Here is a 23,550-nt window from a genome sequence, read left to right on the forward strand (position 1 = left end):
CTCTAGATTTGGTGACAGGAGGAATTTAAAGTCTAGAACTAGATAGGGTCTTTCAGGTTAGGCCAGCACACAATGTGGACTTTTGACATCATCCAGATGCTTGAACCAACCTCAGTCCTGAGGCAGAATTTCCTGTGGCATCTGATACACATCCTGGATTTGGAGCACTCAATGGGATTAGATGCCACGGGAATATTGTGTTTAGGAACTCTGAAAGAGACAGGCTTCAGCAAAGCAGTCCTAAGCAACAGGTAGCGTCTGAACTTCTTCATCAGCTTCCATTCTAGCCCATGGGGACAAAAGCATCACATACATATCCACTGTGGCTAACGTGTCCTCAGTAGGGAGTTTCCCCAGTACTACTCTCCCCCCTGTTCTGAGCCTACTCGCTCCTTTGTAATGTTTCCACTTTCTGTCGCACTCCCTAATAGATGATTTGTCCTCTCTGCCCAGCCCCCTAGTTCTGATATTCGGGTTGTCTGTGATCTGAGTAGTACTTAGGAAGTAGAATCAAAGCCTTGTTGATTGGATTGGGAGTTTCTAACTTCCTATTAAAGGGCTGATTAAGCATCTATTGTATAAAGGAAAGTAAGATTATGATCCAGTAAGACAGATTCCAAAAGTAGTGCAGGAAGAATTGGTTTCTAGTACACTTCATGCTTCAGGACAGGAAATCCAGAAAAAAATTCTGAGGTACGTTAAGTGTGTACTGTAAGTTTCATTTCCATGTGAAACACTGTAGTTAGCTAAAAAGTACATCCATGAAGAATTCTGATTAAACTTGTTTAATCCTGGTTAAACTAGCTACTAGCTGAACAATAATTTCACAACAACTCAAGAACTCTGTAAAAGCATTTCCTCTGAATATTTTATTCAGAAAAAAACACAAAAAGATAAGGCAGAAACAAAAATCCCAGTCATTTGCAGTATCTGTCGGCTTTCAATTTGGCTCTCCTGTTTAAACAAAGAAAAATAGTAAAATTAATCTATGTAAAACTTGCCATATATATTCAACTGCTACTAAATATAAAAAGCTTTAAAACTGTGTGTTCAATTTTGGTTATTATATTACCACAACACTTATATTAAAATATGTACACTTTTAAATTTGGTTTCTATAAAAAATGGATTCTAATCTTATAAAAGTTATTTCCTAATATTCAATAAATGTTGCCTAAGGGCTTTTTCAATCCAAATAGCAATTTTAATTATTCTGGAATTTAAGGGTGCTCTAAATTTCCATTTAACAGGGTGAGAATGCTGTATTATTACAAGGGAGAAAAGTTACAGGACATAGAGCTTATTCCGTTTTAGAGTCCATATCCTGATTATATTTTATATCCTCTTCTTGATTTCTTACAACAAGATACGTATTCATTTGCTCAGCTGGAAAAAATTCTTAACATTATTTAATGACTTTACGTATGACCTCTACCAGCTAGTTAACAGGAAATATGTAATTAAACATTGCCTTTATCAAGTAATGTAAAAAAAGGGTAAGAGTCACTTTGCAACATAGGACTTGAATGAGCAGCTGGTGATTATCAAAATCTGGCACTTAATTGATTTATACTTGTACACTCACAGCTAAACGTCTCTGTTTTTCTATGTTGTAAATCTAGGACATTACTTATCTACATAGGAAGAGTAATAAATATTAACAATATGCTATGATAAACATCCTGCACTCTTCCAAATCTTACATAAAACTGCTTCAATTTCACTTGTTTAGCTTTTATACTTAGTTTTTTAGTTGATCTATTCTTATTTTAAGGAACCTGGACTACTCTTACAGAATCCACATAATTTTTATATTACTCAAACTGCTTCTTTCTAACTCTGGTTCTATTAGTTATGAAAAGATAATGATAAATTTATGAAGTAGATACAGTCAAACCTGAATTTCTTAAAGTATATACTTAGAATCAGTTATAATTTTTAGATATTCTTTCTTGACAGTCTTTTCCCAAACTCATGATGTCCTCTCTAGGTAATATTGCCACACTCATAAATCAGAAATAAAGACAAAAATGTGAAAACTACAGTAATTTAAGAGAATATAGGTTTTCTACATGCCATTTCTATTGGCTACTGAAAATAGTGGAAATAAGTAAATAAATAGCTACCTGTCCAGAAGTGTCTCATGCAAAAATCCATCTTTCTGAGCCTTTTTAAGAATTTTACTGTCTTCTTTACTTATTTTAAGTTTGTGGTCTTGGAAGCTCTGAAATTTCTTTCTGCAAAGAAAATGTCTTCATTAAAAAATACCTCAAACTCTGATTACACATATTTACTATTAAATTTATAAATATTGTAAATTTCTTTTCCACTTATTAAAAAAGTCTAATTGTAGGCCAGGTGCAGTGGCTCAAGCCTGCAATCCCAGCATTTTGGGAGGCCAAGGGAGGTGGATCACTCGAGGTCAGGAGTTCGAGAACAGCCTGGCCAACATGGTGAAACCCCGTCTCTACTGAAAATACAAAAATTAGCCGAGCGTAGTGGTGCTTGTCTATAATCTCAGCTACTCAGGAGGCTGAGGCAGGAGAATCACATCAACCTGGGAGGCGGAGGTTGTGATGAGACGAGATTGTGGCACTGCACTCCAGTCTGGGGGACAGAGTGAGACTCCCTCTTGGGGGAGAAAAAAAAGTGTAACTGTATTTTTTTTTAATAAGCTGGAGCTTTTGAACAACAAAGATGACCTTCGTGACCTCTCAAGAGGAGGGCCACTCATTGACTGGGTAGCACAAGGCCCCACTTCTACTAGGGCATGCTAGCTGGAGTCCCCTGTGTCCTGGCCATAGCACAGCCTTTGACTGGCATCTCTCCCATTCTATGAATGAATAGAGAGATTGACTAACCCGACTGACTAGCTTTGGGAGCTGGTAGGATGATTAGGAAAACTGAACCCTCAAGAAAAGAAAAACATTTAGCTCAGAGCTCTGTCTCAGAGGCTACATTGTGTTGCCTCTTCTTGTCCATCAGTTTTCATTTTTTCAGACAGGGTCTTGCTCTGTCACCCAGGCTGGAATGCAGTGGTGATCAGAGCTCACTGCAGCCTTGAACTCCTGGGCTCAAACAATCCTCCTGTCTCAGCCTCCCGAGTAGCTGGGCCCACAGGCATGCACCACCATCCCCAGCTAATTAGGTAATTTATTTTGAAAGCACTTTAAGAAGCACTTCAGTGTCAAATCTGTAGGTCTAAAAGGAAAAGCATACATACACATAATTGATTTCACATTGTTTTACATTTCCTTTGTCTTCTTCTGGAATGTCATCTTTTTTCTTGATTTCTCTTTCAGCACAGTATATAATCTAGATATTGGAAAAGAGAATCCAATGGGTTATATGTTTATCTTCCACCTTCCCCACTTTACGTATCACATAAGAACATTCGAGATGATTTCTTATGCAGAAGAAAAAATTAACTGAGCAACTATATTCAGAAAAAGACAGGTTCTGGCTACGTGTTTTTACTTCATATATATAATCTATATGAGTAAGTGCTATCACATGCTTCCTCCACAGCCCTTTTGTCAGAAAAACTACAGATGAAATTACTTCAGAAACATTTTACACATCAGATCCTGCTAGGCAATAAAGCAATCTTAACTAATTTAATTTTGTCCTCCAAGTGAACACACTAGGATCAAATTATCCCTAGTAGACAAGTGTTCATTTGATCAGATTGAAAGCTTAATAGCTATTTTTCTTTGCACAGACTATTACCAAAGTATTAAAACTTTTAACATTACACAACTCGTTTTTAATTAATTGGAACCCACCTCTTTTACTAGCTTTTTATATCCTCCTAAGTTTGGATAGATGTTTACTACCACATGTCATAAGTTAATTGATCTGCATTCAACAATTAAGATCGCCCACAGAACAGGCAATTGACAATGGTAAGGACTCATGTCTCCTAAGGGATCTCTGTGGCCAGAGCCCAGTTCCAGGGCTGCTTAGAAAGTGATGACAAATAATGTGTTTGTGCCAATGACATCTTTGTGACAGTTTTGATTAGAGGGGTCCCAGACCTGAAAACATTCCCTGCTAGGGCCTGTAATACAATGCTACCTTCAGTAAGAGAGATCTGTGTTCTGGTAGATAAGGCAAGGTCCTAAAGGTGAAGGGCTGACAGAGATTAGGAGAGCCTGCAATTAAATGGTATGACAAGAGTCCTAAATAATCACTGTTCAGAGCTTCCAAGTACTTGACTAATGAAAGAGACCCCGAAAACTTTGTATTTCATCAAAAACTGTTTTAAATAGTGAAAAACGCAATCTTTGTTTATCTCTGTATCTTTGTATAAGTGCAAACCACTGCACATATATGATATCCAGATGAAAAATAATTTAAACATGATACAATAAAATATAAATAAATAAAAGTAAATGTAAGTCACAAAACCATCTGCATTTCCCCAATTACCTGTTTCCTGAGAAGCAATGTGCTATGAAATACTGAGAGTGGCCTCTGGAGTCAGCTGGGCCTGGGTACACATCCTGTCTTACCACACCTTGAAATCACTGTGATTTCCATGAACTGACTGACAAAAACCACGAGGATGTAAGGAGGGTCAGAGGCTGTCTTCCTGTCTGTAAGGCTGAGCTCACATCCACCTCACAGGAGCATTATGGAAATTCAAGACTACAACGCATGTGCCGGATGCATGCAACAAAAAAATATAACATTTCACTTCTTTAACTTTAAGAAAAACCTACATTTTAGATTGAAATTGTTTGAGCTTTAGATTTGAAATTATCTGAAATCAAGACTATTCTAAAAAGAAAATCAAACATATGACCAGACATCTAACATGAAACATGTACAGAGATTTGATAAATGCTTTTAAATTACACTGGTAGTAGAGAAAAATGTAACATAAATTTTTATGCTCTAATTATAAGAATGAAGGGCATTTTAGAAAAGGCATTTGCCCCCTCTCTTAGAGCCTTCCACTCTGGCCTCCACAATGCCTTACAGAGCAAATCTGGGTCAAACTGGATGTAACCTGTGATTCCCAACAGAGACAAACAAAGCAAGGTTCAGGATGCTCAGTACTGCGATGGAATGCCAAGACACAGAAAAGCCATGTGTCAAGAAGGCGGGAGTTATTCTTTAGACACATCCTGGTATATGTTTATCATTAAAGATCAGTGGCTTTTGTGAGTCTAAAAAATTAAGCCTTAAATATTTTCATCAAATTCCAGTTAACTACCTGATTTATCTAGGTTATATTAACAGTAATATTTGGAATTTCACCTTGATATGAAGATGCCTGTGTAACTTTTACAATGATGTAAAACAAAGAGTAGGACTAGGGAGTGCACAGGCCACTGGTGCAATGGATAACGCATCTGACTACAGATGAGGGAATTTAGCCTGGAATAAGGAACTTTTATTTCCAGCTTAGTGATGCACACAAATTTTCAAAATAAAATAAAAATCATGTTTTATGTGATTCATGTTTCTCCTAATGCAAAGAAGACGGGTACTATTAATAAAAATATTTTTAAAATGTGAGGGCTAAGGCCCCAGAAGTTCTGCTATGATTTTTTATGTTTCATAGAGTGATTATCATCACAGAAGCTCAAGCATTACGTAAATACAAACACGTATACCCCGACCTGGTAATTCTGCTTCTGGAAATTTATCTTCAGGTCCACCCGCACATCTACAAATTGATGCATATTCAATGTTATGTACTGCAGCACTGTTTATAAGAGCAAAAGACTGGAAACAGCCCAAATTTCTATCTACAAAAGACTAAATAAATTAAGGTACATCCCTAAAATGGAATATTATGTGGCTGTTAAAAAAGAGAGAGAGAGAAAGAGAGGAAAACCAAGAAAAGAAAAAACTTTCTACATTCAAACTAATAGTAGAAAACTCTCCAAGATACGATTTTAAGGAAAAAAAAATCAAAGTCGAGAAGACTATAAAGGAGGCTGCCTTTAGTATAAAACAGTTAAAAATTATAAATATATTCGTATGTTTATAAATAAATTTTAGGAGGCTATTAAAAAACAAAACAAAGGGAAAGAGGAACAGGAGCTGGGACACAGGTGAGTAAGATGCATGGCAGGCATATGTCTTCATCTTCATATGCTTTTATTTAAAAATGTTGGATCACGTGTACATGTTATCTATTTTAATAATTAGATTTTAAAATACAAACAAGAAAACAAGAAAATGAAAGTTTAAAAAGAGCATGTGGAACTACCAGAAAAAGATACTAATCCATGGAGATAATGGCAAGGTATCTCCTAGATGCAAGGATTTCTCTACCACATTGTATAAACAAGCCATCAACTGTGGGATTTATAATTAAAAATGAGTCTATTTGAAACACCACATTATAAAAAGCTATTAACTAAATCTTTAAAGTGACAGTAAATGATGACTTAACATTTTAAAGAGATACAGTCACATCGCATGTGTGAATGCAGTCATCTGTATAAAATGTCATCATTACCTTGATCATTTCTTCTTCTCCTGCTGTTTTACTTTTTGCTTCTATGTCCCCTGCTTCATTACATCTAATAAAGCAGCTATTTGAGGCCAACAAAGTCATTTTCCCCTACGTGAAACAAAATAACAAAATAGCCATGAGGATACTTCTTGTAGAAGAAACATTAGGTGTTTAGGCTGAATTAATTTTTCCTCCCTGATTTAAAAATCACAGAAAAGAACTTAGAGAAAAACCTGAAAAATATAATACAAGAACATATAGAAAAGGAAACCAAAATCACCTATCATTTTACTATTCAAAGATTACCACAATAAACATTTGTAGTATATCTTCCTGGTATGACTAAATTCTAATTAGATGAGGTGGGATTGCTTCCTTTCTAAAAGATCTACTGAAGATAAAACTGATTTAGTTCTGTTTGAAAAATTAAAGACAAGAACATAATTAAGAATGCATACTTTATTCAAATATTACCATTTCAAGTAAAATTTATTTTCTTCACAATTAGAAAACATGAAAAGGTATATACAATGCCTTTGGTGTTTTGAATTTAAGAATCAATGTCTGAGGGGCTTTTGTGTGTGAAAATAAATATTCATATACATTTTTAGTTGTTTAACTTTTGATGTATTACACTGCTTTCTATTAAACAAAACTTTAAAAACTGATTTTCTTGTGTATCTAAATCTGGGTTGTAAATTTGGTTAGCTTAACTGCCGTAACAAATATAATATTTATTTATAACTTGTATTTGGTTGATTCTTTTGGAAAACTTGGAATACCATAACGTTTAGACAAAATATTTATAAATACAATGATTACAAAATATGTTAACCTTATATCACATCCAGTTAAAAACGTGCTGATAACATGGATTTCTTTGTCAAGTCACAAGGGCTGGGTGGTCTCTCATCTGGATGGCTCCTGGTGAGCCCTGGAACATGGCGGTGTGGTCCAAGGCAATTTAAACCTGTGCCACAGATTATTCAGCTGAGTCCTCTTTGCAATAGAGTTTTAAGACTCTCTTTCATTTAAATTTAAATTTTTGAAACTTAGTGTCCTTCCTAAAACTAAAATGAAATGAACTTTCCTAAAGTGTTGTATTATTAGTACTATCTAAGTCATCATCCTGGCCTTATGAAATATTGGCATTTTCTACTGGTGTAACTTTTATGAGAAGCATCTCATCATAACTAGTAGGATCATCTCAAAGGGGTTGCAACACATTAGCAGGTAATGAAATCAATGTAGTGTTTCCTGAATGGTATTGGGTGGGTGGGGGGGGAAAGGAATACACACAGACACACAGAGTAAGGGGTAAAAGAGAATAAGAAATATCAAGGTGCATAACACATGGATAAGTTAAGTATTGTTAAGTACAACTCTTGCTTCAGTTACACATATGTGTGTGCTGGGGTGCAATGTAAAAATGCATTTCTCAATGGATTGGGTGAAAATAGTTTTCAAGTCACTGACTTAAGATTTTATCCTAGGGGATGAGGAAATTAGTCTAAGTGATTACCTCTTTCTGGTAGGATGTTTGTTTAATCTGTCATCTTAGAAAACACTGCTGAGTTTCTATTTTCACTTCATTATTTTACACTACCAAAGCTGCTACTCAAAGGCTGAGCTTATCTTCTATTTGCTTGTTCTGCGTGGTGCCCACTGGTCCTTACTGTTTTTGATATACTTATCTACATTTTAAAGACAGTTTAGCACTCACATATTTTTGTTCAATCTTTACTTCTCACACAAACAGAAAAGGGAAATTATGTATTCTGTATCAACAAAGATTTAACAAAACATCCATAAACTACAACTGTCTACTTACTAAAATCAAGAATTAGTATATTATCTTTTTTCTTCTTATATTAAAACTATCTTTTCATACACTATTTTAAGCTTATGAACTGAAAGTCTTTTAGAGATAATTTACTTCAATGAACTATTATTATTTATATTTTATACGCAAATTGTCACAACTTGGTCTTAGCTAGCTCCAACGTTCGCTTACAGTCTGTAATGTTTCTGAAAGCATCCATGATTTTTGCTACAAAGAAGATACTTAGGAACTATTCTGTTTTCCTACTCTGTGACCTAAACTTGACTGGTTCTTCAGTGGAAATGAGATCCATATCTAGGCACTAAGGTTATACAGAAATAATTGTGGGCAAAAGTACTAATGCTATTTTTGTTGCAGTATATTTTGAGATCTCTTTAAGCCTCTGTGTTCTTACTGATTTATTCCAATTTAATATGTTATACTATTGCATCCTACTTTTTCTTTTTAAATATATTATGATTGACTGTTACAGACTTTGTGTTAAACTGACAGGAAGATTTTATAAACAATAACAGCACTTACATTTTGAAAGACTGGTTCCCATTGTTCTCTTGGTCCAATTGCATCTGAATGCCCAACAACGAGTTCATCTGAATTTATACCAAGATATTTTCCATAGCCAGATTTCAGGGTGATTCTGTATATTAATAAGATAGATAAAAGTTAAAAACTGAGAGAAAATTAATTATAGAACATCAAAACAGGACGTGTGTATGTGTGTGGGTGTGTACATATCTAAAATTTCAGACTGGACATATTCCAAGTGTTCAAAAGATGCATGTGGCTGAGTGTTGTCTTGTTCCTGTAATCTCTGTGCTTTGGGAAGGCAATGGGAGAATTGCTTGAGGCAAGAAGTTCAAGATCAGCCTTGACAACATAGTGAGACCCAATCTCTACAAAACATTTAAAAAGTTATCTGGGCATGGTGGTGTGCACGTGTAATACCAGCTACTTGGGGAGGCTGATGCAGGAGGAGTGCTTGAGCCCAGAAATTTGAGGTTACTGTGAGCTATGATCACACCACTGCCCTCCAGCCTGGGTGACGAGTGAGACTCTGTGCCTTAAAACAAACAAAAAAAAAGCTACATGTGACTAGTTGTTGCCATATTGGACAGTGCAGTTTTAAATTTAGTTTTATATTTTGCTTTTTTAATATAAACATTGTACCTTATATATTACATAACAAATATTTTCAAAATTCATCATTTTTCAATTATACCTCTTTAGTTATAAACTTCAATAATAAATTACTAAAACTTTATGTCTTCAAACAGTTTTCCAGAAAATGCTGCTTCCATTTACATTCTTACCACAAATTAACAGAATATGTTTTGTATCATGGATTTTTTTTTAAACATTATGACTCTAAAAAAATACTTGAAAACCTGAAATGGAAAAAAAACAGTATCCTATTAATTTGCATTTTAGTAGTTAACTAGAATAACAATTGTTTCTCTTTTCCTTTCCTTTTTAGTTTTTAGATTATCTGGTAATGTCCCTTGTCCATTTTTCTATTCAGATCTGATTGTTCGCAATTTTTCTACTGGGGTCTTCAGTGCTATGAATTCTATACAAGATACATATGAAGAGTAAGAACTCACTGCCTATTAAGATTGTTGCAAATATTTTCCTCATTTGTCTGTTAATTTTCTTTATAATCCTTTTTTGTTTATAATTGTAAAGCAGTTTAAAACTATTGAATTTTTTCTTCCTCTGCTTTTATTCTTTGTCTTTCACCCTATTTATCAGACTTCCAAAGAAAGTATAGAAATAATCATCTTAATGTGATTTTTTAAAATTATGATTTCTTTTACCTTACCAAGAATCTCCTCGGATGCCAGAATTGACTTTTAGTCCTTTATACGTTAATGATTATATAACAGAAATCATTATCATGTCGATGTAACCAATTACTAAAATATATAAATTCACTTTCAGTATCTTTTACCCAAAGAATCATTCCATACTTCTGCACAAGGTGAGAATAAAAAAGGCTACTTTATAAAATGACTGTAAAAATACTGAGTAAAAATATTCTTTTGGTCTTTATGATGCTGTAACTTTCTCTGCTGGTTTCAACAATATTCCTTTTTTTAGTCTTCCTGTTTGTCTTTAGACTTCCAAACAGTGAGTTTAAATATCATAGCAACAGTGAACCAGGTTTTGTACTATTTTATTTATTTATTTATTTATTTATTTTTTGACTGAGGAAAGGTAAACACTAAACTGGAAGCAATTTTATTTCAGGCCAGGGGTCACAGAGTAGAATTAATGGAAACTATAATTTTTTCCCTATGTACCACTAGGTTATTAAAATTCTTCACAAAGAACATAGGTTCATGTATTATTTGTGTGATTAAAAATACATAAAGTGTCAAGTTCAAAGAAATTTAGTAATCACTGTTATAAAAATATAATAACTGTCTTGTCTCATAATGTGCAAAGAGGAGTGTAACTGACTCACATTTATGTTCAAGACATGAATTAAACAACCCATCGAACAAGCCTGGCCTTTGTCCACAGCTGCTACATTACTATGTCAAAATAAATATTTTAATCAATGTCTATGCAACTGTGTACTGTCACAGAAATCTGCTCATGAAATAATGCTAAATAAAGATGCAAATTATTTTTTAATCTATCTTATTTGGTGTGTGAAATTATTAGTCTTCATTTTTTAACTTACAAATCTATTTACCAGCCTAGCATTATATATTGATAGGAAATCCACTAAAAGTAGATCACAAAATCTATTTTTCAAAAAAGCTATTTGTTTTTTATATCAAAATTACCATGGGCTTAAGGCAGATACTAAAATTTTTAATGAATACAATTAAATTTTTAAAATAACTGGTTACTAATTATATTACAACATAAGCTCACCTGGAATCAGATAATTTGACAGCCGTAAACTGCTCTGTTGGACTAGGACCCTCATCAACTATTGGAGAAAAAACATTTAAAAATAAATTTGACATTTGCTATAAATATAAAGACATTATTTTGCTTTAAAAAATATGGTTATTTTCTTCTGCAATTAAATGTAAGAATATTCAGATATACTGATGTCACTGTAATACTGTTCTTTGGAATCAAGATCTATTTTACCTTCTTTTAACTACAGTGCTAATTTTATACACTGAGTAAGACAGGGTGATATAATGCTTATTTAATAACTTTTGAGATAGCTTCTCCTCTTTATGTTCTAAAATACAGTCATAAATAAGCACTTATTTAAAAAAGCTAAATGCTTTCATTTATTCAATGGATGGCCTTGCTGACCAAATGATACTGCTTTTTATCTTCTAATTACTTTGTATCTCATTAGTGTTTCTTCTAATGGGCTAAAGAAAATGAGGAAGCTTCAAATTGTTAAATGCACCCAGGTTAGTTTTGGTAATAGGTCTGAAAAAAAAAGAAATTCAAACTTACTTGACTCAAATAGGTTTACTTTTTTCTTTCCACTTACTATGTTAATTATTCACATTGTTTTGATTTCCAAAGATACTCTTCTGGAACTATATGGAATGTTTTCAAATGCTTATATTAGAAAGAGGGACTTGTCAATGGCTGGTAAATATTAAGGAATTAAAAAAAAATGGAAGAGTCAAATGCAATGGTTCCATTCCTTTGGAAAACGTTTGAGACTAGTTAGAGTTTGGCCTAAGTGAATGAATGTCCTAAAATCTACACTTGTGGCAGCCTCTTCCCTTCCAGACACAAACCTTCACTGTGTGGAGCTCCCAGGGTAAAAAGACCATTGTCGAGTGAATGTATATAGGTTCCCTCATCCATTTCAATGGCTATGGTTCCTGAAATTTCACCAAAGTTTGTTACTGTCCACCAGATTCCTAAAAAATAAAATTGATATTTCAACTTCATATTTTAGTTTTGAGAGTTCTTTGTTATTATAACTTAGTTTAAAAAACTTTTTATTTTGCAGTCATAAGAAATAATACGAAAATCTCACATACCCTTTACTCACTTTGTCTCAATGATGACATCTTGCATAAGTATCATACATTGTTAGAATCGGAAACTGACATTGATATAATCCATGAAGGTTATTCAGATTTCACCAGTTTTACATGTACTTCTTTGCATGTATGTGCACAGATTCATGCGACTACCAGCACAGTCAGGATTAGGTTTTTAAAATACAAAATAAGCAACATACAGCCAGGCATGGGGGTGCATGCCTGTAATCCCAGCTACTTGGGGAGCTGTGAAAGAGGATCACTTGAGCCCAGGAGTTCAAGGTTATAGTGAGCTATGATCACACCACTGCACTCTAGCCTCAGTGACAGAGCAAGGTCCTGTCTCAAAAACAGACCAAAACAAAAGGCAACATGTGAAGGTACAAAGTGATATATGGAGAACGGCCTCTCTCATGATAGACCCCAGCCATCTATTCATGCCTGCTTTCCAGAGGCAATGCCTATCATAATGCTTCTTAAAAATGCCTCTACAGGAAGACTTTCTAGCATAGTAATTTTTTTTTTTTTGAGACAGAGTCTCGCCCTGTCACCCAGGCTGGAGTGCAGTGACACAATCTTGGCTCACTGTGACCTCCGCCTCCTGGGTTCAAACAATTCTCTGCCTCAACTTCCCGAGTAGCTAGGGTTACAAGAGCCTACCACCATGCCTGAATAATTTTTTTTTGTATTTTTAGTAGAAACGGGGTTTCATCTCATTGGCCCGGCTGGCCTTGAACTCCTGACCTCGTGATCCACCCACCTCTGCCTCCCAAAGTGCTGGTATTACAGGTGTGAACCACCGCGCCCAGCCAGTAATCTTAACTGTGATTTTAGATTGAAAGCAAAATGAGCAGAATCTATGTCTATGTATACTAATTTCCAATTTGCCAATAGAAATGTTAGACTCTAGCAACAATTATTTTAGCAGTTTTTATAAAAGTTTATATCTTAACGTTAAAAAATATCCTCAAACCTCCTCCTAAATTGTGCTTTAACTAGAGTAGAAATGAGTCAATCATTAACTGGATATGACATATTAAGGAATTCTTGTTAATTTTACAAGGTCTGAAAATGACACAGTATAATGTATAAAAGTAAAGAATAAAACACGTGATGAGAGAAAGACATACCACGTTAAGAAATGTATATTTATATACTTATGGGTAAAATGACATAATATCTGTGATTTTTCTTAAAATTTTCTAGGAAAAAATGTGTGTGGGGGTGTGTATGTAAATGAAATGAGATTGGCAAAATATTGATAATTAATGCTGGGGCCTGGGCACATCGGGGACTCATTATATTCTTCTATGCATGGATTAGTTTGGATATTTCCATAATAAAAACGTTTCAAGGATTCAGTTAATTCCACTGCACAAAATTTTCTATTCAACTAAACATTTCATCCTTTTCATAATCAATTTTAAAATACATAAAATTTTAGCTAAAATGAAGTTGGACCCTTATATAACACCAAATACAAAAAGTAACTTAAAATAGACCAAAGACCTAAATGTAAGAGCTAAAGTTAGAAAACTTTTAGAAGAAAATGGGAAAAGCTTCACGACAATGAATTTGGCAATGATTTCTTATACAGAACATCAAAGGCACAGGCAACAAAAGAAAACACAGATAAACTGGACTTCATCAGAATTAAAAACTTTTGTGCATCAAGAACCACTGTCAACAGAGTAAAAGGCAACCCAGAGAATGGAGAAAATATTTGTAAACTACATACATGATAAGGAATTAATATCCAGACTATATCGAGAACTCCAAAAAGACAAATACCACAATTCAAAACTGGACAAAGGATATACACGAACACTGCTCCAAAGATGATATACAAATGGCCAATAAGCACTCAAAAAGACGCTCAACATCATTAGTCACTAGGGAAATATAAATCAAAACCATAATGCAATGCCACTTCACACCCATTAGAATGCTATTATCAAAACAAACAAAAAACAGAAACCAAGAAAACCAGAAAAACAAATATTGGGCAGGATGTGGAGAAACTGAAACCCTGTGCAATGCTGGTGGGAAGGTAAAATGGTGCATGTATTTAAATGCCACTGAAGCGTACACGTAAAAATAGAAAAACTGGCAAATTCGATATTCTGTATATTTTACCTCGACACACACACAAAACCAATGGAGAAAAAGAAAATTAATCCAAATTAAAATTTCAGCTAAAGACGATTAGAAAGCAATAAAACTAATGACAATTTAGATGATTGAGTTATAGCTACAATTGTTTTCAGTAAAATAATGCTTTATTCAGAATCATTATGAACAGTGTTATGATTAGCAAGTCTTTCTTATCAATGTAATAGTTAATAATTTTAAATTAGTTTTATTTTGTATGTTCTATGCCACGTTCACCAAGTACACTTAATATTAAATAAAATCATTTAAATATAATATCTCATTAATGTTTTGCAAATGAAGAAGAAATTTCTGGCAGACAAGCTCCTCAAAATTTTCACACTCTGTCCAAGTAGGGAAATGATACAATAACATTCCTTATAATATTGTCAACTGAAAAAGGAATTACTTTGAGCAGATGCCAGTATTTTTTCTCAATGAGATTTCAAAGAATAAGAAAGCCAAACACAGTATCATCAAGAATTAAATGTGAGCATTCTGCCTACTTTCTGCAAGTGGCCTACATTCGACCTTTGGAGGTATGCTTATATGTTTAACGAATAAAGTAACATAACATAATACTTAACAGTGCCACTCGGGGGTTTTAGCTGTGAAAAAGCAGTGGATCCTAAGAACAGTGGGCACTGAAGTTGCCTGTCTCTACGTCAGGTGACAGCTCAAGCTGTGTATATGCTGCAGACGCCCGAGCTGAATTTAAGAGAATCCGCTCTAAAACATTACTTGCTATTTAGACACATGCTTAAAGTTATTTCCTTTTAAACCTTAGGCAGATGGTGAAATATTCCCGTTGTGTTGTCTCACAACGCATAAGATATTCACATATTTTCACATAGTTGAGAATGTTTCCATATGTCTGCCATGCCTGTAATCCAGCACTTTGAGAGGTGGAAGCAGGAGAATCACTTAAGCCCAGGAGTTCAAAATCAGCCTAGGCAACAAAAGGAGACCCCCATCTCTACAAAAAAATTAAGAAATTAGCTGGGTATGGTGGTACGAGCCTGTGGTCCCAGCTACTCAGTAGTCCAAGGAGAGAGGATTGCTTGAGCCTATGAGGTCGAGCATGCACTGAGCCATGATCATGTCACTGTACTCCAGCCTGAGAAATAAAGCAAAAACCTGTCTCAAAAAAAAAAAAAAAAAAATGGCCCGATGCAACAGTGTCATGGCTGGTAAGATACTACCAGGGCACCCTCATTCTAGCATCAAGGATGTGTGACAGCTCACGTCACCTTCTAACTAACCCAGTGCTTCTGTGCTAAGGGCCCCCTTAAACCTCTACATTCATTATGTGCTTGGCACAAAGGAATGATATATCTTAGATTTGGAAATGGAATTTTCTTCCCCAATCTTACTGTAGTCTAAGTACCCTTCACGGACCTTCTATTAACCCATAGCTGACTTAGCTTTAGTTCCTGGGTAAATCAAATGTGTTTTGCAAACTACGATGTTGTAAGTTCAATTGCTTCTGAATCTAGCAGAGCTCAGTGAAACTCTTTGCTTACAGACATGCTCATTTTTATTAATGTCACACATGGTATTCTCCATGTGAAAGACAGAATTCCTTTCATCCTATTTACCAGTCCCTTCAGATCTTTGTGAGGAACCAACAGAACACCTTTAAAAAATTAAAAGGTTTTTTATTTCCCTTCACAAATAGGCACATGATTACTTATATGGCAAGTTTAGAATATCCCCAATGCAAAAGAAGGTGGAAGGACAAAGAGAAAAAGACGCAGAAGTACTTCCTCTTCCAGCCAAGATGGACTTGCCCTCCCACCATGACCAACGAGAAAACTGAAACTGGATAGAATATTTGAGAAAACTGTTTTCAGGGATTGGAACACAGGCAGAACAGGACTGTGATATTTGAGAACAGGAAAACACAGGAGGCAAATCTCACACACACTTCTGTTTTCTGCCCAATGGAAATTTCTTGATCATGCAGAGAGAGGTTGAGACCTCCAAAAATGAGGCAATGTCACTGTCACTAAGCTGAGAGTCTTACAGTGCTAACGTGTTTGGAGTTTATAGAATAAGGTACTGGAGAAGAGGGAACTACATACAGGTGAGGCCTCAAAAGAGTATGCAAAAGTTCTCTGCAGGTCTGGGGCCAAGGGATGGGTGGAGTGCATACAGCAGGCAGGCTCCACAAGGCCTCTGCAGAGTGGCTGGCACTTCTGAGGGCTGACTGGAGATGACAGAGTTCACACAAATTTGGGACATAGCAGAGTGGGGAGAACTCACCAAGTATACCTAGAACATGTGGCTGAGGCCCATGAGGATGAAACTTTCCTAGAGTAAGAGTCACTGTCTAAGTCTACAGGCAAAAACCTAATAAATAAGCACAAACTAACAAAGGCTCGGGCTTGACAGGAGCAAAAGGGTGGTCAAATAATTTAACTAGGCATCAAGCCATTTAACAGAAATAAAGGTTAAAATGTTATGAAAATGAAAGACTGAATTTATAAGGAAGACTTAACAATCCTAAATGTGTACACATGACAGCTTCAAAATACTTTAAGCAAAAACTGCTCAAGTAGACAGATCTAGAATTACAGCTGGAGATTTTAACGTAACTCTCAATACATTGTAGGATGAGTAAAAAATCAGTAAGGACACAGAAGATGTGCATAGTCACAAGCTCCACCAGTTGATCTAACTGACATCTAAAGAACACTGAACCACTGGGCACCACGGCTCACGCCGGTAATCTCAGCACTTTGGGAGGCTGAGGTGGGTGGATCGCCTGAGGTCAGGAGTTTGACACCAGCTTGGCCAATGTGGTGAAACCCCGCCTCTATTAAAAATATTAAAAAAAAAAAATTAGCCAGCGTGGTGGCAGGTGCCTGTAATTCCAGCTCCTCCGGAGGCTGAGGCAGGAGAATCACTTGAACTTGGGAGGCGGAGGCTGCAGTGACCCGAGATCGTGCCACTGCACTCCACCCTGCTGGGCAACAGAGCGCGACTTCATCTCCTAAAAAAACAAAATACAAAAAAAACCCTGAACCAACATCTGCAGAATACACATTCTTTTCAAGTGTACATGGAAATTCACTAAGAAAATATGTTCTCCAACTATACTATAAATGAATTAGAAATCAGCAACAATAACATACCTATAATATCTCTATGTAGTAGAAATTAAAAACAATACACTTTTAAATAACTCAAGTATCCATGAAAAGAAAAATCACAAGGAAAACTAGATGATATTTTGAATGGAATGAAAATGAAAACAAAATGTGTTAACTATAACTAAAACTAACATGGAATGAAGAGATCTAACTACCTTCTTAAGAAGCAATAAAACAAGAGCAAAGTAAACTGAAAATAAGTTAAAGGGAGGAAAAAAAAGACTAAAAATAAATTAAATAAAAAATGAAACAAAGAGAAAATAAGTAATACTGAAACAGGCTTGTCCTACCTGAGGGCTGCATGTGGCCCAGGCCAGCTTTGAATGCAGCCCAACACAAATTCATAAACGTCCTTGAAACATTATGAGATTTTTTTTCCTTTTTTTTTTTTTTTTTTTTTTGGCTCATCAGCTTATCGTTAGTGTATTCTATGTGTGGCCCAAGATAATTTTTATCCTTCCATTGTGGCCCAGGGGAGCTAAAAGATTGAATACCCCTGTACTAAAAGATCATTAATGATCTAAAATAAATGATCTTATAAAGAATTGATAAACCTCCAGCTAGACTGACTGATCCAGGAAAAAAATAGAAAAAACACAAATTACCAATATGAAGAGACTGCAATACAGATTAGATTCTACAGACATTAAAAGGATATTAAAGGGATATTGTGAACAATTTTATGCCAACAAATCCAACAACTTAGATGAAATGAAATTTTCCTAATAGACACAAATTACCAAAACTGACAACAGAAAATTCTGAAAATATCTCTTAAAAAATCTTAATTCTCCCACAAAAAACTAAAACCAAACCAAACAAAACCCTCTAGGTTCAGATGACTTCACTGGTAAATCCTATCAAACATGTAAAGAAGAAATCATACCGATCTTACACAGCTATTTCCAAAAACAGGGAAGGAGACAGCACTTCCCATCTAATTTTATGACACCCAATATCACCTTGACACCAAAATCAAATAAAGACATTACAAGAAAAGGATACAAAAGTCCAATATCTCCCATCAACACCTATATAGAAATCTTAAAAAAAGAAAAAAAACCTAGAAATCAAATCTAGCAATATCCCAAAGGACAACGCACCACAACCAAGTGGGGTTTATCTCAGGGATGTAAAGTTAGTTTAAAAGTTGAAAATGAAACCAATGTAATTCATTGGCAGAATGAAGAAAGTTGTATAATCATCTCAACAGACACAGAAAGAGGCATTTGACAGCATTAAACATCTTTATGATAAAAACTCCCAAGAAACAATGTTTAAAAGGAATGTCCTCATTTTGATAAAGGTTTTCTCTGCAGATCCTGTAGACATCATACCATATGGTGGACTACTGAAAGCTTTCTGCCTAAGCTTGGAAACAATGCAATTATGCCCATTCTCGTGACTTCTGTTCAACATTATGGAATTCCTGGACAGTATAATAAACCAATAAAAAGCAAGACAAGACATAAGGATTAGAAAAAGGAAGTAAAACGATAGTCACAGGAAACATAATTACAAATTTCTTAGTTTTCTATATAAACAAACCACTAGAAGTAATAAGTAAAACAGACTTATCAGACTACAAAGTCACTATACAAAAATCAATTGCATATCTACATACTGACAGCAAACAACTGGAAAATCAAATTCAAAAGTTCTACTGACAGTAGTGTAAAATTATAAAAAACTTAAGAATAAATTTTTAAACATTCATTCAAGACTGCTACATTGAAAATTATAAAATATTAAGGTCCAATATTAAGATGTTGATTCTCCCCCAAATGATCTGGACTCAATACAATTCTCCGAGAAAATCCAACAGGCTTCACTGTAGAAATTAATAAACTAATAGTAAGTACAAAGTTGGAGGACACACACTACCTGATCTCAAGACTTCGGGAAATTATAACAATCAAGAGAAATATAACAAAAGAAAAACAGACAATCGATAGAACAGGGTCCAGAAATAGACCAATACATAGAAAGTTAATTGATTTTTTTTATGAAGATACGATACTGGATTAATGGAAAAAGGAAACACCAGTGGTGCTGGCACAAATGGCTATCAAGATGTTAAAAAAAAAAAAAAGTAAATCTCAAAACCAAACTCACATCATGCCAAAAATTAATTTGAGATTAATGACAGATTTAATGTAAAAATTAAAACTATGATACCTCTAAAAGACAATGTAGAATATTTTTCTGACTTTGGGGTAAACAAAGATCTCTTAGATCAAAGAGATAAGGCAGTAACCATAAAACAAAAAAAAAATAAACTAAGCTGTATAAAAATTAAAAGCTTCTGACCATCCTGGCTAACATGGTGAAACCCTGTCACTACCAGAAACACAAAAAATTAGCTGGGCGTGGTGGCAGGTGCCTGTAGTCCCAGCTACTTGGGAGGCTGAGGCAGGAGAATGGCGTGAACCTGGGAGGTAGAGCTTGCAGCGAACCGAGATCGAGCCACTGCCCTCCAGCCTGGGTGACAGAGCGAGACTCTATCTCGAAAAACAAAACAAACAAAAAAACAAAACAAAACAAAAAAGCTGTCCCTCCAAAAACCACCAATAAGAAACTCAAATGGTAAAACTCAGACTGGGAGAAAAGAATGATAACAGCATCAACTCTTGGCAAGGATGTAACTGGAGAACTAATTCATTCTTGGTGGGAGGATAAAATAGCAGAACCGCTTTAGAAAATTTTTGGCAGTTTCTTATATAGTTAAACATTCACCTATCCTTTGACACAGCAATTCCACATCTACATATCTACCCTAGATATTTACCCTAATTTTAGAATTGTTGATTTGCCATTTCAAAAGCAATGATTCTTCCAGAACATTAGCTTTATACCATTCCATACTTTATATATTTTTTAAGCTTCCAAAATTTATGAAGATTCCAAATGCAACTTGCCAAGTTTTAAAAGAGAAAAAAAAAAGTATGGAAACAGCTAAACGGAAAACAGGCTGTTTAAGTGTGTTTGGGTCAGTTTATTTCTAGTATCATTTACAGGTTACCCTGATATTGTATTTAAAATTTTCATTCATTTCAGAGTTCACAAAATAATGATTTTTCCTGTGAAGATACTTCGTTTAAGAGACAACTGACTTCTACAACTAAAATGTATACACGTTCAAAGAAAATAACTTGTAAACTATATCTGGTTGAATAACATTTACATTAAGCCTTTAAAATTCTGTATCAGAATCTCCAGCTATTAAGCAGTCTAATGGTGCCTACTAAGTCAGAGAGTTGTAATTCTTCTCTCCTGTGCTCTGTTCTGATAATGAAGTAAAGGCATCAGTAGCATCTACTGTGCTAAAGAATAAATGGAATTTGCAACTGTAGGTAATATTTAAGCACTTTAAGACAAATATGAATACATCATCAATTTCTAACTAGGAAAATATTTTCAATGAGATCTCAAGAAATGTTTACTTTTTTTCAAAATAAAGCACTGAAAACTGACTCACCAACATATCAAGCTGGGTTTCTTCATCTTCTTCTCTTTTTCTCTTCTTATTTTTGCTCTTTTTCTTCTTACTACAGGACATAATTTATATAGATGAGTTTAGGTATAGTGATTTGTGTGATAAATAAATATCGTAAGATTGAAACTTGGAAGTTTTTTAAGCTGTTTCATTTATAAATTATTGATTTAGGAAGACTTACATTGCTATGCCCTCTTGAATACAGTACTAAGAATTTGCTTCAGGCTTTGTGCATATTATGTTAAAGTTCAAAGCAGATTGTAGAGCCACACTGCCAGATTTTAAATCCTGATTTTGTCACTTCTTAGCTCTGCAATTTTTGGAAAAGGTACTGAATCTCTCTTTGAATCAGTTTCCCCACTTAAAAAATTAGGATAATAACTTAACTCTTAAGGCTATTGTGAGGATTAAGAGGTAATATGTATCTTCACACATTGCTGGTGGAAATGTAAAATGGTGCAGCATCTACAGGAAACAGTTTGGGGTTCCTCAAAATGTTAAAGAGTTACCATATGACCCAGCAATTGTACTCCTAAGTATGTATACCCAAGGGAAATGAAAACATACACCCACAAAAATAGTTACATAAGAATATTCACACTAGCATTAGTCACAATAGTCAAAAAGGGGAAACAACCTAAATGTTCATCAACTGATGAATGGATGAACAAAATGTTACATCCATACAATGGACTACTACGCAGTCATAAAAAGGAACAAGTGCTACAACAATGATGGACCTCAAGAATGTTATAAGTGAAAGAAGCCAGATACAAAAGGCCACATGTTGCATGATTTCTTAGGAAATATTCAGAATAGGCAATTTCACATAGATAGCAGACTAGCGGTTGCCAAAGACTAGGAGAGGGGGAGGATGGTATGTGACAGCTTTAATGGGTAGGAAGAGATTCTTCTGAGGTGATGAAAATGCTGAGCAACTACACAGTAGTGAACCTCTTGAATATATACTAAAAACCACTGACTGTACAAAAGGGTTAATTTTATAATTATGAATTTCATCGCAATAAAAAAATAAAAACCCAAGAGCGATTTGAAAAAAGGTAACGTGCAACGTGCCTACAACAATTTCTTGGTGCATTGAAAGTGCTATATAAGCATTAATTATGATTATTACGATAATCTTAAGACACTCTAGTCTGCATTTTCCTCATAAAGTTTTCAGAAGATAACTCACCACTCCTCACAGGAAATTCACAGGGTAAAAATCTCACATTCATTCAGGATATACCTGCCACTTATTCTGGCATCTTCATGAGCCCAGACTCCTCGAGAGGGTTCTCAAGGGCAGTGGCTTCAGCTCACTCCTTGATACTTTCTTTCCATCTCGCCTAACAATATCAAAACCTTTGTTTATCACGGAGACCAGGAGAAAATGCTCAATATTTGTATGTACAGTCAACCTCAGGCAAATCTGCCAGTTAAAAAAGAAGCGGGGATATGAATGCACAGGTACTTTTCTCCTAAAGAGCTAATAAATTACCACTATGACCTCCTCCTCACATTTGGCTCAATTTATTTACTGCATATATGTTCTCTCATTTAATCCTCACAGTCTTCTAAAGGTATAAAAAATGGTCTGAAAGTATAAATGTGTAAACGGAGGTTCAAAGATATTTGATCTCTTAATGAGTAAATGGAAGTTCAGACATATTAACCAATTTGCCGCAAATTACAAAATTAGCAAATGACAGAGTGCAGGTTCCAGCCCATATCCCTATCAAAGCCCATATACACCTCAACCACTGTGTGATTCATCCTGGTTTCACTCTACATATTAGCTTAGAAAAAAATAATCAATAATTTTTCCAGGAAGAAACAATGGAGAAAAGAATAATCCCTAATAAAGGAAGTTATTATCATGAACTACGAGATCAGACTAACGGAGACGCACCAGGCAGAGGCCTGGAGAGAGGCCTCAGGGGAAACAAACTCGGGTATGGGGCCACGGGTCACCAGCCCGTCTATCCTGTTTCCAGGGTCGTCCGCGCGGGAGGCTGCCCCTCTCTGCACAGGCGCCAGGAACCGCGGTCCGGCCTCCGTCCAGCCTGGACAGGTGCCAGGGCGAAGCCTGGGAGGCCACAAAGCCGGCTCTCTGCGCCACGGCTTCCACCGGATTCGCGGGGGTGGAGTGCGTCCGAAAAGAACTGAGGAGGCTCCCGCCGGAGCTGCAGGACCCACCTCTTCGCCTTGGTTCCCTTGAGCACAAGCTTGGTAGACTTCACGTAAGAGTACTCGGCCATGGCTCCGGGAGACTTCTGCTCGGAGAGGCTGAAGCCGGCTCAGGATGAGTATGTGACCCGGAGCAGCACCAGGGCGGGGAGGAACAGAAGTGGAGGCGAAGTAAACACTCCCTGATAGCGTACGTCTGTCCAGAACCCGCCTTCGTCTTCACCCAAACCCTGAATGGCTGAGATTTCCACTTCCGGGTTTCT

General features: G+C 35.5%; 1 protein-coding gene across 1 annotated transcript; it reads right to left on the reverse strand.

Annotated features, from left to right (window-relative positions):
- Window positions 1-842: 842 nt before the first annotated feature.
- On the reverse strand, window positions 843-23,545 carry LOC101142904 (protein FRG1-like). Its single transcript, XM_055377296.2, has 10 exons — window positions 23,297-23,545; window positions 21,084-21,149; window positions 12,847-12,851; window positions 12,044-12,169; window positions 11,202-11,259; window positions 8,841-8,955; window positions 6,479-6,583; window positions 3,224-3,315; window positions 2,127-2,237; window positions 843-954 (listed from the first exon to the last, which is right to left on the reverse strand). Exons 1-10 carry the CDS (start codon window positions 23,356-23,358, stop codon window positions 918-920), a joined length of 777 nt encoding a protein of 258 aa, XP_055233271.1. The 5' UTR covers window positions 23,359-23,545; the 3' UTR covers window positions 843-917.
- Between the last annotated feature and the right edge of the window lie 5 nt (window positions 23,546-23,550).

This window comes from Gorilla gorilla, chromosome 22, assembly GCF_029281585.2.
Source record: "Gorilla gorilla gorilla isolate KB3781 chromosome 22, NHGRI_mGorGor1-v2.1_pri, whole genome shotgun sequence".
Classification (NCBI taxonomy): Eukaryota; Metazoa; Chordata; class Mammalia; order Primates; family Hominidae; genus Gorilla; species Gorilla gorilla.

What these genes read in the sequence shown, in the direction of transcription:
- LOC101142904 (XM_055377296.2), bottom strand. Translation starts at nt 23,358, where the DNA reads ATGGCCGAGTACTCTTACGTGAAGTCTACCAAGCTTGTGCTCAAGGGA. An exon ending in AAGGGAACCAAGGCGAAGAG is followed by an intron (nt 21,150 to 23,296) that starts GTGGGTCCTGCA and finishes TATGTCCTGTAG; the next exon opens with TAAGAAGAAAAAGAGCAAAA. An exon ending in GTCAAATTATCTGATTCCAG is followed by an intron (nt 8,956 to 11,201) that starts GTGAGCTTATGT and finishes ATTAATATACAG; the next exon opens with AATCACCCTGAAATCTGGCT.